Source organism: Anser cygnoides, chromosome 12, assembly GCF_040182565.1.
Source record: "Anser cygnoides isolate HZ-2024a breed goose chromosome 12, Taihu_goose_T2T_genome, whole genome shotgun sequence".
In the NCBI taxonomy this organism is placed as follows: Eukaryota; Metazoa; Chordata; class Aves; order Anseriformes; family Anatidae; genus Anser; species Anser cygnoides.
The window spans coordinates 14,624,290-14,637,167 of NC_089884.1; the positions used below are offsets into that span (position 1 = coordinate 14,624,290).

At 37.6% G+C, this 12,878-nt stretch overlaps 1 protein-coding gene across 6 annotated transcripts in view; it reads left to right on the forward strand.

The window, feature by feature from the left end:
• The window catches only part of ESRP2 (epithelial splicing regulatory protein 2), a 45,197-nt gene that overhangs the window by 17,033 nt on the left and 15,286 nt on the right, over positions 1-12,878 (forward strand). For 4 of the 6 annotated variants that reach the window (XM_013192434.3, XM_048078633.2, XM_048078636.2 and 1 more), the window contains 10 exons: positions 2,979-3,092; positions 4,237-4,351; positions 5,079-5,177; positions 5,297-5,351; positions 6,630-6,740; positions 8,002-8,134; positions 8,296-8,338; positions 8,790-9,091; positions 11,137-11,358; positions 12,300-12,498. In XM_013192434.3, the coding sequence (XP_013047888.2) occupies positions 2,979-3,092; positions 4,237-4,351; positions 5,079-5,177; positions 5,297-5,351; positions 6,630-6,740; positions 8,002-8,134; positions 8,296-8,338; positions 8,790-9,091; positions 11,137-11,358; positions 12,300-12,498 (1,393 nt within the window). The remainder of the gene's footprint in view (positions 1-2,978; positions 3,093-4,236; positions 4,352-5,078; positions 5,178-5,296; positions 5,352-6,629; positions 6,741-8,001; positions 8,135-8,295; positions 8,339-8,789; positions 9,092-11,136; positions 11,359-12,299; positions 12,499-12,878) is intronic. The other 2 variants (XM_048078632.2, XM_048078635.2) reach the window with 1 other exon arrangement.

Here is a 12,878-nt window from a genome sequence, read left to right on the forward strand (position 1 = left end):
AGTTACATTTTAACACAGCTTTATGAATGCATGTGCACTGGTTGCTTTAACTCCTTCTGAACATATGTGATAGGCTGTATCTGCTGCCTGAATGCCTTACAAGTCTGATGTAACCTACAGGAACAATAGCTGGTCTCCAGCTATGCTTTTATACTTAACCTTTTCAGAATTTAAGACATCTCATGTAGATGAAAGAAGCCAGTTCAGACTAATCTGAAAAATCTGATGTTCCTCTGTGGCAGAGTTATGCCTGTTGTTTTGCCTCATGCTTTTTTTCTAGGTGAATCTTCCCTTTCACAATCCTTTGCCTCGTTCCTCTACGTGGTTAACCCATGTGATAGCGAGGCTGGTTTGGACGGGAAGGGTTGTTCGTGACTCTTAACTATTCTTCCCACACTCCTTTTGACCTATTTTGAGGAGCACACCCCAAAGTTTGGAAAAGATTGTTTTCAAAATAGAAATTTCTAAATAAGCATTCAGCAAGGCCTGCCAGTCCTACGGCATTTTATCTGGGGCACTCTAAAATGTTAACATCTACTAATAAGAGTAGATGATTGCAAACTCCTAATATGGGACAATCTACTTGTGAAAACAACGTTGAAATTTATCACTAACAATTATTACATATGCAGTGCAAATTATCTGTCTCAGTTAAAAATAAAAACAAATGCTGCCAGATCTGAATGAATGATCTGAAGAAAATAATGTGAATATTTCAGTGCAGCAGTCTTGATTTTTTTTTTGCCAGTTTATCTGATGCCATTTGGCCTGAGCACTCCCTCTCTTGTCCAAACTTTTTTTCTACTTTTGTTTTCTAATTTGAAGGCTTTTCGAACTACAGTTGTTATGCTTTTTACAAACCAAATGAGGCTGCATGCATTTCCTGCTTCTCTCAAAATGTGTATGGGGGATTTCTTCTTGCATCTTATTAAAACAGCTCTCTAATTGCACTTTTGTTATGTGGGCTCTTGCACATCTTCAGAAGCACAGGGTACAAAGTCGAAGGTTTGGGGAGTGTTTTATTATTGCTCATCAGTAAGGCTCTGCTTCCTTTTGGCAAGAATCCCTATACACCTTTGGGAGGCTAATTAATGCCTATTCCCATTTCCAATCCCTTCTTACAAATACTTGCTTTTTATTGTGCCCAGAAGTTAAAGCATGAAGGTGTTGCATTTAGTAAAAAGACAGTTCTCCTCCTGTCTGTTATGGTGAGAATATTTGTTGCTGGCCTGTGACTGTGGCAGGCCCTGTAACTGCTTTTCTGAAGTGGTTCATGTGGAATTTTGTTCTTTTTGTGGTGTTTACACATCAGCTGAGGTATTTGGAGCACTCTCAGATCTCAATTTTCTGATTTTTAAATTATTCCTAAATAGTGACTTGCTTTATAGCCTCAGGTTCTCCAAGTCTTCAGCTTGTGGTAGGAACCTGAAGTAGCAACTGGGAGGAAACTGGCTTTCTGAATCTGCAAGAATGAGAAAATATAAATATATGTATATAATTATTTATTTTGGTGGGTTTGTATGTTTTTTGATAGTGTGCTGTGATAGAACTGCATTAAAAAGGATCAGGGGGAATATTTCGCCCCTTTAAAAGTATCACATACCTTCTGTTTCTATATAAAATGAATTTTAATATAATGTCATATGTATGCAAATGAAGCAACTCACACAAGATGCTGATGAAGTGCCTCTCCTCTCTACAAGGGCCAGAATTGGATTTGAGCTGTTACTTTGAATTAAACCCCAGGTAGTCTTGTCTCTGCTAATCCGTGTCCAATACAAGATTGCTCCCTTGTGAGCCTTACCTTTGGGACATAAATGCTACAACATTCGTTCAGGGTTAACACTGTGTATCTGTGGGAGCAGGTCATTAGGGTGCTGTCTCTCTAAGCAGAGAACGTAACATGTTGCATGTGTTGATAATGAAACAAACCAACTCTATTTTTCCTCATACACAGGTTAAAAGATATATTTCTATCTTTGGAATTGCAGATTTGTTCTAATTTGTTAGGGGGAGATGAGGGGAGGTTATTTTTCAGTGGATGTCTACTGCATCATGTTGTTAATTGTTGCTTTGTCTGTGATCAGATGCTTTCCTGGGAGGGAGTAGCATCAAGAGAGAAGCTTAGAATAATTATATTTGTCCCCTTGAAAGTTAGCTAACAAGTAGCTATTTATTGATTTGATAAGTGTAGCTACTATACTGCATTAGTGTTAAATTCCCTGCTTATAATAGTCAACTGCTATGAGCTAATAGAAGACTAGAAACTATTGTCCAAGGATGGAAAACAACTTTGAGCAAGACACAGATGGAGCCCTTTTCTCTTGAGAATTAACCTGTTGGGGATTATCTATCCTACGGGCAGGGAATAACTTTGTTTTAGCTAATGTTAGTAATGCTGTATCTCTGGAAAAATTTTCGTTGTCCTAGATCCGACTTCACTATAATTTCACTGTTGAAGGTATCAGACCACAATTTGTTTGGCTTTTCTTGACATACAACTTCCAAAACATTAGTAAATCCAAATGGGTAGGTGTTTTTTCTCTTTTAGAAGTACAAATCAAAATGAAATATTAAGGATGAAACTGAAGTCAAATGTGGCATAGGTGAAGAAAGCCTATTGCACAATCAGTACTGTGGTTTATCTTGAAACGTTATGTGGTTTTTATTTAAAATATTTCACAGCATTTTTTAGTAATTACTTCAGATTTTGAACCTTACCATTACAATACCATTGCCTTTCATATGAACTCATAATTCTGCCATTCTTTCCTAGTTCTTTTTGCCGTACTGCTAGTCATCTTATTTTATTCTGCAAAAGCATACTGTTTCTGTGCCTGCCTTTTATCAGAAGCCCAAATCTGTTATGAAGTGTCAATTTTTTTCTCTTAAAAAAAAAAAAAAGGTTTTAGTAATGGTAAATGTTCATTTTATGGCGTATGTGTATTAGTCAGTAAAATGTTTTTTTTCTTCTCCAGTTTATTCAGCTGGTATCCAGTGATCTGAAAGTACTTGGAAGGAGTTCTTACACGCTCTGCAGTGATGGCCAGTTACTCATTCGACAAGTCCTCCACCCAGAAACATCTAAGAAGGTATGAGATCAGAACTGATGCAGAAGGAAAATGGTTTACCGGAGTTTGAGATGAGCAACACAATTCAACCTTGGCAACTGTAGTGCTCCAAGAATACCTCTGTTTCTCAGGGTTGTGAAAGGGAAGGCATCATCAGAAATAGTCCCTGGCGGTTGCTCTTGGAAGTCAGCTACAGTACTTGAGGACCCCCAGATAAGCATAATGAGGAAAATAAGGAAAGGCAGGATAGAGAACAATATAAGTTGTTTGAATTCAGTGTCATAGCGAAAAGGTCTAACCTCAGCAGAGGTGGTAGAGAAGTGCTGCTTTGTTTAGGCTTAATTTAAATCATTGGGTCTGTGCAGAGCTATGGGTTTGTGCCAAAACCTAAAATTGGTAGGAGCCACGTGTCAATGTCCTGTAGAGAGTAAACATGCAGTGACTTGCCCTGGAGAATGGCAGTTGCTTCCCATCTGCATTTATTCAACAGGAAGCAGTACTACAGCTTGTTTGCTACTCCCATATGAAGCAGCAATTTCCTTTCAAGCCTGACTTGCACAGGGAGAAGAATCTTGCCTTTGTGCAGGGTGGTGGCTCCCGAGTTAGCCTGCTTGGCAGGGTCTGGAGGAACCCTGCAGGAATGGGAGCTGCTGACATTTAAGGAGTTGACTGATCAACTGTATTTTTTTTCTTCTCTATATAAGGGTAGTAGTCATGCTGAGTTTCTACAAATACTCATCTGGCATTTGGGTTGTGTTAAAACTTAGCACTGTGAGTTTTCATAAAAGCACATACTTATGTAGGGGTGAAGCAAGAAAGGAAACAATGGTGTTTAGCGTTCAAATGTGATAGTACTATTTTTTATTTTGTTTTGTTTTTAAATCATGCCACATGCCATCCTGCAATATGGATTGTGGGTAACTCTTTGTCCTTCCCACTTGAAAAAATGGACTGAAACAAACAAAATAGAGCAACCCTATAATACCATGAAAGCAGTAACTTAGGAAGACTATGGAATTTGAGCTGTTAAAAAGGAGCAAAACTGGTCTATCGTAGACAGATGATGACGACATGCAGCTATGTAGTTCTTGAGATTGCCTCATTCAGTCCAAACATATTAGAATTTTAAAGGAATGTATACAAAACCTTTTTGCCTTCCTTGTAGAACTTCCTCCTGTCAGACTGCTTCTATTCCTTTTATGATCTGCGCAAAGAATTTCACACATGCTACCCTAGTTCAGCCGCCGTGAAGGATCAGACTATCAAGACCATGGCAGAATGTATCCTTTTGCTGCAGCTTTTGCAACTTAAGCAATTATGCTTATTTAGGTTTTACCCCTGTGATTGTTAGGGGTTTTATTCTACTGAACTATGATGTGAATTTTAAAAATCTCCTAGGTGAAATCGAACAAATGTTTGCTGAAGTGACTGTGTGTGTGTAGGGGGGTCTGCTTGTAATATTTTTCAATTTTGACTCTAATAATGAGACCTAAACCATATGTAATAAATCCATTACAAAACAAGCGACAAAAAAAAAAACCCAAAAAAACCAGCATTTTTATTTATATTTGATCCTTAAAGGGAAGGCTTGGCTATCAGTGAGCTTCTTCAGGACCAAGTAGCCTGCAAGCTTCCACTGTCTGCAGACAATTGTTCTCTGATCTAAACAAAACCCACCTCTACATCTAAACTTTAGGAGTATTGCTGTGGCCCGGAAGAATGTGGTTAAAGTTCAGTTATGTTTGAAGTGATAGGAACGGACTTATTCTTTTTTTTTTTGAACTGTTAGAGCTGAAATGATGTAAGCTATCAATAGTTTTCAGAATGTTGACTGTTAAAGTGAATATTAACCAGTTTATGAGCAGAATTGCAAATGCCTAATGGTCACGTGTCCCTGCTAAGACCAGTGTGATTTGATTACCAATTCCATGTTAATAACAGGGAAGCCTTATGGCTTGTTTACAAATGATTGTGCAAGTCTGTTATTTTCTATAATCACCTATTTAGATCTAGGCTTAGGGACAGATGAAACGGAGGAGGACTTCGGTGTGTGGCAAGTGAAAACAATGGTGGCTATCATTTTCAGCATGCTCTCTGAAAGTTGTAGTAAGTGACCTGTTTATACAGAATGTTGAAATTATCCTTTCTGTATGAATTGACAGTGGTACTGTCATTCTTAAGTAATCTCTGACCCTGGTTATATTTCAGTGTCCTGTTTTTTGCAGATCACATATTTACTGAGCCTGAAACTGTGAAATACAAATACGAAACAGGTCCATGGTAAGTGCTGTTGTTACAGTTCATTACAACCAAAGCTGAGCCTTGTCTACAGCAAGGAAGGATTGCAAATACTTCCTCCTATCTTTGTGAAACTAGGTTGATTCCTGAGAACAATTACAGCATATTTGGTAGTCTAGTGCAGACAGACCATAGCTGGTATATTGAACGCTGTACGTTATTCTGTCTTAAAAGTCACTGCAAGTAAAACGCTCTTTGTTCACTAGCTATTGTTTTGAATGGCAGTGAGGCTGACTTATCTTACCCAATGGTGAAGAAATATTTGTGAACTTTCCCTAAGTCAACAGGGGTAATGGCTGGCACACCCTATATGGAGCTGAACTACATTACATGGTGCTTTTGAAGAGTTGTCTAATATGCTGTATTGCAGACTGTCTTACAAGGCTGTGGTTGAAGCAAATGAATTTTTTTTTAAATTGTTTCGAGATCCCACTTAAAGGGTATTTTTGTATTACAGAAGTGGATCCCTTGTGCTTCTGTGAAAGCCTTGATGTTAATTACTTGCTGTCTAGATAAAGTGTACATGGACATCTTTTTAAACAGATTCCTAGGATTCTGTTCAAGTGACAAAATGGAAGCTGTTGATTAGCAGACATGTTCCTTACCCAACTGCAGGTGTTTCGTCTTTTTAGTGTGCTCATTAAAATGGGCGTGTCTCTACCCTATCTTGATCTGCATTACAATTTAGGAGACACTTTGATTTTATACAGATTTCTTGCTGAGAACTTGGTTTTTAGACAGATGGAAACTATTCCTTACATGAAGTAAATTTCTCATATTTTACAGAGATAAGCTCAACACTTCCATGTGTTATTTTCTTCTAATCTAAATTGACTTTGGATTTTGGGAGACAAGAAACAGAATAGTTCTTTCTTTTCGAATACGTTTCAGGAACTGGAGAATTACACATCTTAAGCATAAGTAATGTATATTCATATTTAAGACTTCCTTGTAATCATCTACATTAGATTAGATAAAATTTGGAAGTTCCTTATTACTTCACTTTGAAACAACCTTCTTTTTTTTCTTAAGGAACTGCTATGTGATGACAATACACTTCATCTTAGGCATTGTGTATATAAAGGAATTACCCCAGTTATCTATCTTTTCTTTACTGAAATGAGTAGCAGAATTAGAAGAGTCCCAACTACAAATATGCTCTGTTTTTTTAAGTTAAATGAGTTGTAAATGGAAACTTGGAAAGATAATGGAAAACCTAGATTAAAGCTTAATTTTGCTTCTTTTTTTCTTTCTGTGCAGTAGTAAATCTGAAACAGTGGACAATGAGACGGTAATACGTGCCAGAGGTTTGCCATGGCAGTCTTCAGACCAAGATATTGCCCGATTTTTCAAAGGACTCAATATTGCTAAGTAAGAGAATAAGAATTTGTCTTGCCTTTATCACTTGGTTTTTAACATCAAGTGTGTTTAATATTTAGCGTGTGCATTCTCTCTCGCATGCATGCACAAAAGTGCTTTCTTATATCTTTCCCACCTCCAGCACCTTCCCACCCCATGTTCATGATAACTGAATAGGTTTACCAGCTTAACTGTGCAAGAAAGAATTGAGAACAAAGGCTCTCAGGCTCTTAGCTGTGCAAATCACAGTTCCTGGGTAAACTAAGGCAGGAGATGTGATAGCCTTAGCTTATTTAAAAAATAAATAAATTCATGTTAGAACCAATCAGTCAGATATTAACATGTTAAAAGATGATTCAGGCTTTTAGACTGTTATCTGTCCCATGTTACTTTTAGAAAGATGTGCATGCAAAATATCTTACTATTTAGACAATGCTCTATCATACGTACAATGACAACTGTACAAAAAGACGTCTATTATGCACCCCCACCCCACCCCCCAATGCAAACCTGCCAGTTGAGGAAAAAGATGTTCCTGTGTTTCTATTGTATGTTATTTCTAGCTTGCTAGCATTGCATTTTAGGATGATATCAGCTCTTTTGATTCTTAGAACCTCAGAAAAAAATTGATTTCTCTGTGAAATTTCTACGTCAGAGAGGGTAGAAGATGATTTTTTTGATTTACAAATGAGTACACCAAGGCCTGGAGGGGTTTCAGAAACCTGTTCTAAGTTTTTTTTTATATGAATATTTTCTAGAGTAATCTTGTTGCCTACTTGCGAGACTTAAAAGCCAGATAAATGTTTTTGAAGTGTGTGAAAAAGAAAGGAGACATTGTTTGAAAACCAGGATACATTCATTTATTGCTAGTAGCTACAGGGAGAAACTCCTACTGCATCAATCAAGGAAGAGTCCAAGGCATAACAGAAGCTTTAGTTATGCGCTAACATATCAGTGTTCTAGTATTACTCCGAAGCAGGCCAGATTCAGAAACTTCCAAGTGCTCTTTGGAAGAAATTTTCATATGATTGTTTTGTGTGGGTGTGTACATGTGGAGTGATTCTAATGTAACATGCCTGTCAATATATATTCCAGGTATTCAATGCAGAGTAAATATGATTGATTTATTCTTGTAGGTGTATGAGGAAATTCAAACCTGAATCTGAGACCATAGGAAGGGGTTACAGAAATACACCTGCACAGAGGTTGAGAAAGTGACAAACAGCATGAGATCCAACATCTCACTTTTTATTTTATTGGCTTTACATTCCAGAGGTGGTGTGGCCCTTTGTCTGAATGCTCAAGGAAGAAGAAATGGTGAAGCATTAGTTCGGTTTGTCAACTCAGAACAGAGAGATTTGGCACTGGAAAGACATAAGCATCACATGGGTAGCAGATACATTGAGGTAAAAAGTAATGACTTGAAGCAAATCTTTGGAGAGCAAAGAGTACGGTTTTAAATGAGAACTATGCGTGCTTCTATGTTCCTCTAAATAAGAAAAATACACTCTCATACATGAAATAGTTGAATGTTGTAATTTTCATGTATGGATTTTTTTTCTTTAAGGTTTACAAAGCAACTGGGGAAGAATTCTTAAAAATTGCAGGAGGTAAGTGATGCTGGAGTTCAGTATAATTATTCAAGTTCATAGGCACGTTCTAGTTCTGATACCTCTCTTGGCTGAGGACACAATTAATGAAGTAGCTTTTCCTGTTTTGCTTTCTAAGAATCCTTGACCCTGTGAAGTTTTGGTTTCATGTGGTTGCATTTGAGCTGTGATGTTTGTAGGCTGGGCTTGGTGTTTGTGAGGAAGGGGAACCTTTGCAGCAGAAATATCTGTGTACCTCACTAATCTCTTCTTTGTTCCAATTTCATTAAAATATGTAAGACTTTAAGCGTAAGGGGGTCTCACTTCAAAATAAATTACTGCGAGTTAATATCGTCTCCAGGTCTTGTGTGTGTATGTTGCTAGCTACTTACCTCCTGTGTTGCTCCTTAATGATTTTCTGTTCCTCTGTCCTATGGAATTGGCTGACCGTATGTTAATATCTTCCTACCAGGTACCTCCAATGAAGTTGCCCAGTTTTTATCTAAAGAGAATCAAGTTATCATCCGGATGAGAGGCCTTCCATTCACTGCTACTCAGGAGGATGTCTTGGGGTTCCTGGGGCCAGAGTGCCCGGTCACAGGAGGGAAAGAGGGACTTCTCTTTGTCAAGTACCCAGATGGCAGGCCCACGGGAGATGCATTTGTGTTGTTTTCCTGTGAAGAATATGCACAGAATGCACTTAAAAAGCACAAAGAAATCCTTGGAAAACGTTACATTGAACTCTTCCGGAGCACAGCAGCAGAAGTCCAGCAGGTTGTAACTATTGGCTGTGAAACTCAAAACTTAACAGCTAAATATTTATTTAAGTGATCACACACACACATTGTAGACAGCCATGGAAGTTGTCTATATTATAGATGTCAAGCTTGAGATAGGGCAACATGTGCTTACTGATTGGCATGGAAAAGGGTACAACGTTGTTTTGGTTTTCTTTTTTGCATTTACTACCACTTTTTTTTAACATCCCCCAGGTCATGAAGTAAAAACCATTGGATAATTTTCTTCCACTTAAAGATTGACTGAAATCTTGAAAATAATTCTAAAAATGTACTAGATTAATAGTATTGTAGTAATACTGATTCTAAGTCTGCAGTATTGTCTTTAAAGTCTGTTTCCCATGCGCAGAATTTATCATGAAATTCAAATCTGGCTACATCAAAAGAGCTTTCCCTACAGTTCTTTTGTTAGACACTAAGAATTACCAGGATGTATCTGATTTTTGGTGAATTGAAGTGAGATATTTCTCTCTTCCTAAAATAACATATTTCACTTTTTTTCTCCTTTTCTTCACCAGTTCTTAATCATGATCATCTTCTTAAACGGGTAAACCACTGTTTTGTTTTGGCACCTGCAACTCAAACCCTTGTAAAACATCACATACTAAATTTTTCTTCCTGACAGAGTATTTCTATGCTGTTAATGCCGAAATGGGGGGAACCATCATGAGATTTCATCTGGCCTTTGCGTAAATGCTGTCTATAAAGCTTGCATACAGTTACTGTTCGTTACTATGTGAAATGAGAAGCTTTTTCCATAAAAGTGATGGGGCACGGTAAAAAATATCCACACTTGCAGACCTGCCATTTACCTGTGGTACTGTTGCATGGAGATTACAACAGTCAAGAATCTGATAATGAATATTATGAAGACTAAGCAAAATGCCATGGTGAAACTTATTTTCTCCTCAATTCTGCTTTGCTGAGAAAATGAGGCAAAGTCCTCAAAGGAACAAAGCCACTGTGTTCACAGTGACCAGATCTTTGTTCTTGTTTTTGTTAGGGAGACCTGGATAAAACCCATGCTCCTCCAATATGTCATTAATTCTTCCTCTAGGTCAGTTTTCTAAGGTGACACCCTAGTTTTTTACTGCTTGAGCAAGAGATGATTCTTAGGGAATTAAAGGCAACTTTTTTTGTGTAATTACAAGATGTAAAGACAGCTTTCATCTACTTAAATTAACACAAAATGATTGCAATATTCTATACACAATGAGGGGAGATTTCTGGCCTGAAATGTGCTACAAGAACAGATTCTTGCAAAAAAGCTTCTATCGAGACAAACTCGATAGGCTCAATCGTTATTGACAATACTAAAGCTTTATTATCTTTGCATTGGTGCCTCTTTCAGTGGAATGTGTTTATTTCTGATAGTCACTGCTAAATATGTCTTTCAGCAATAAACCCCAACAGCAAGTTATGTTCCCTTTGTCACAAGGGGATGAGTCAAGAGAAAATAAAATGTTGAGACCAAGGTCTCCTGTAGCTTTTAGTTTTTTTTTTTTTTTTTTCAGAAGCCCTGTACTTCAGCATGGTTGTTTTCATTAAATGAAGATGTTTGTTTTTTAACCTATCAGGTCTATGAAAGAATTAGTTAGTCTTTTTACTTATTACTTATTTCAGATCTCAGTTCTTTTAAACTAGATGTTTTTAATTTACCCTAATTTAAGTAAGAAGTGTAAGTGACAAGACTGGTGTATTAGTGTGAACGTTGTTTTCAGATGTTCCTTTTTGGGATGTGCTAAAATGAACTATAACCTGCTTTTAACTTTATTGTAATAAGTTTAGAAAGGTCTGCTATTAATGTCTACCGAATTAAATTTATCAGACTTTTTTCCTTCAGAGTTTGAAACTTTCAAATGCCCAACAGGAAACTGTCCATAGTAATTTGGTTCAAGAAGGCATTTTCTCTGATGTTGGAAATTGATTTATTTAAACGTATGAAATAGTATTGTGAGAACTGATTTTTGCTCAACCAGATGATGTGTAAATCTCTATCAGTGTCTTTTTTATTGCCTACAGGTACTCAATCGATATATGTCAACGCCTCTTATTCCCACCCTCCCAGCTCCCATCATTCCTGTCATACCCCCGCCATATACAATTGCCACAGGTAGCATACGTGACTGTGTCCGGCTCAGAGGCCTTCCTTACACTGCTGGCATTGATGACATCCTGGAATTTATGGGAGATGCCACAGCTGATATCAAGCCCCATGGAGTTCACATGGTCCTTAACCAACAGGTAACAGCACTTTGCACGGGAGAGCTAACTTTCCAGTTATTGAACGAAATTAGAAGTCATGGTAACTTATTTGCTATGCTTTAGGTCTTCCATAACCTTGACAAAATACTGTCTTCTGCTTGTCTTTTTCCTTTCTTCCCCAACAGTTCTACCTACCTTCCCCATAAATGCTTGCTTTTCTTTCTATATCATCTGTCTGCCTAAAATGGAGGACAATGAAGCTTGTGGCATGTTTTCTTTTAATAATAGCTTTGTCCTTGAGGCTGCCTTAAATATTCCCTTGTGTTTCAGTCAAATTCTGGAAATACACAAGATAGAAATGGCTCATGTAAGATGGCGTATCTGCTCTGTTCAGGGTTTGTGCTCAATCACAGCTGTGTTCTATAAGCCCATTTGTGGAAAAATCATTTTTTCTAACTTGATTAGAGACTTCCCAGGGTTTAAAGGAAGCTGATAATTAAAGTTATGTTTTGGATATATTTTAATGATGCAATCATGAAGATTTCTTTTGTTCTTGTCATCTTGAGTTAAAAATATCGGTCACAGAAATATTGAGGTATTATCCTTAAAGGAAACAAGTGAGGGAGATCTACTACATCTCTACCCTCTGGAGACGCTCAGAATTCAAATGGAGAAGACCATGAGTGGCCTGATGTAACCTGAATGTGTTAGCTAGCTCTGCTTTGGTTTGGATTAGAGGCCTCCAGATTCTGTTTCCATACCAAATTATTCTACATTTCCTTCTGAAAAAAGGAAGTAGTATTAAGTTAAATGGGAGCTCGTTACGTGAGTCTTGCCTTTCTGCTTCTAAAAATAATTGTTGACTTATGAGGAAGAACAATAGTTTTCTTCTCTAAGAACAAAATCTTAATACTTTCTGCTTTCCTTGTGCTCTGGTTGTTCTAATAACACTTTTGATTTAAGATTTTTCTTTTTCATAGGGACGACCATCAGGTGATGCTTTTATCCAAATGAAATCTGCTGACAAAGCCTTTATGGTGGCTCAAAAATGTCACAAAAAAATGATGAAGGACCGTTATGTGGAAGTATTCCAGTGTTCGGGAGAGGAGATGAACTTTGTTTTAATGGGTGGCACTTTAAATCGTAGTGGCTTATCCCCACCGCCATGTAAGTTACCATGTAAGTCTGCAATTCTTCTGCTCTCTGCTGCTAAAGGCTGATATGTGGTAGGTGCTGAAGCTTTGTGGCCTTTCGCCTTTTGACTTGGGTTTTGCCATGATCAATAATCATTCATCTGTATATGTGCTGAGATTGGAATTGTTCCCTTTGGGCAATAATGGGACTGATTGGAGCCATTTTTATTGTATTTTCGGTGGTGAATAGAGGGCAGCAAGGCCTTGCCAGTGAAATTGTTGCACACTTTGCTTTTTATGGGTGTACTGTTCTTCTGAGCTCTGCAGTAGACTCACTTGTAGCAAAACCTATTTGGAATTAGAGGCATTTTTAAAAGGGGGAGGAATTTTATATTCTAGCTGCCAATGAGTGCTCCTGCTATCTTG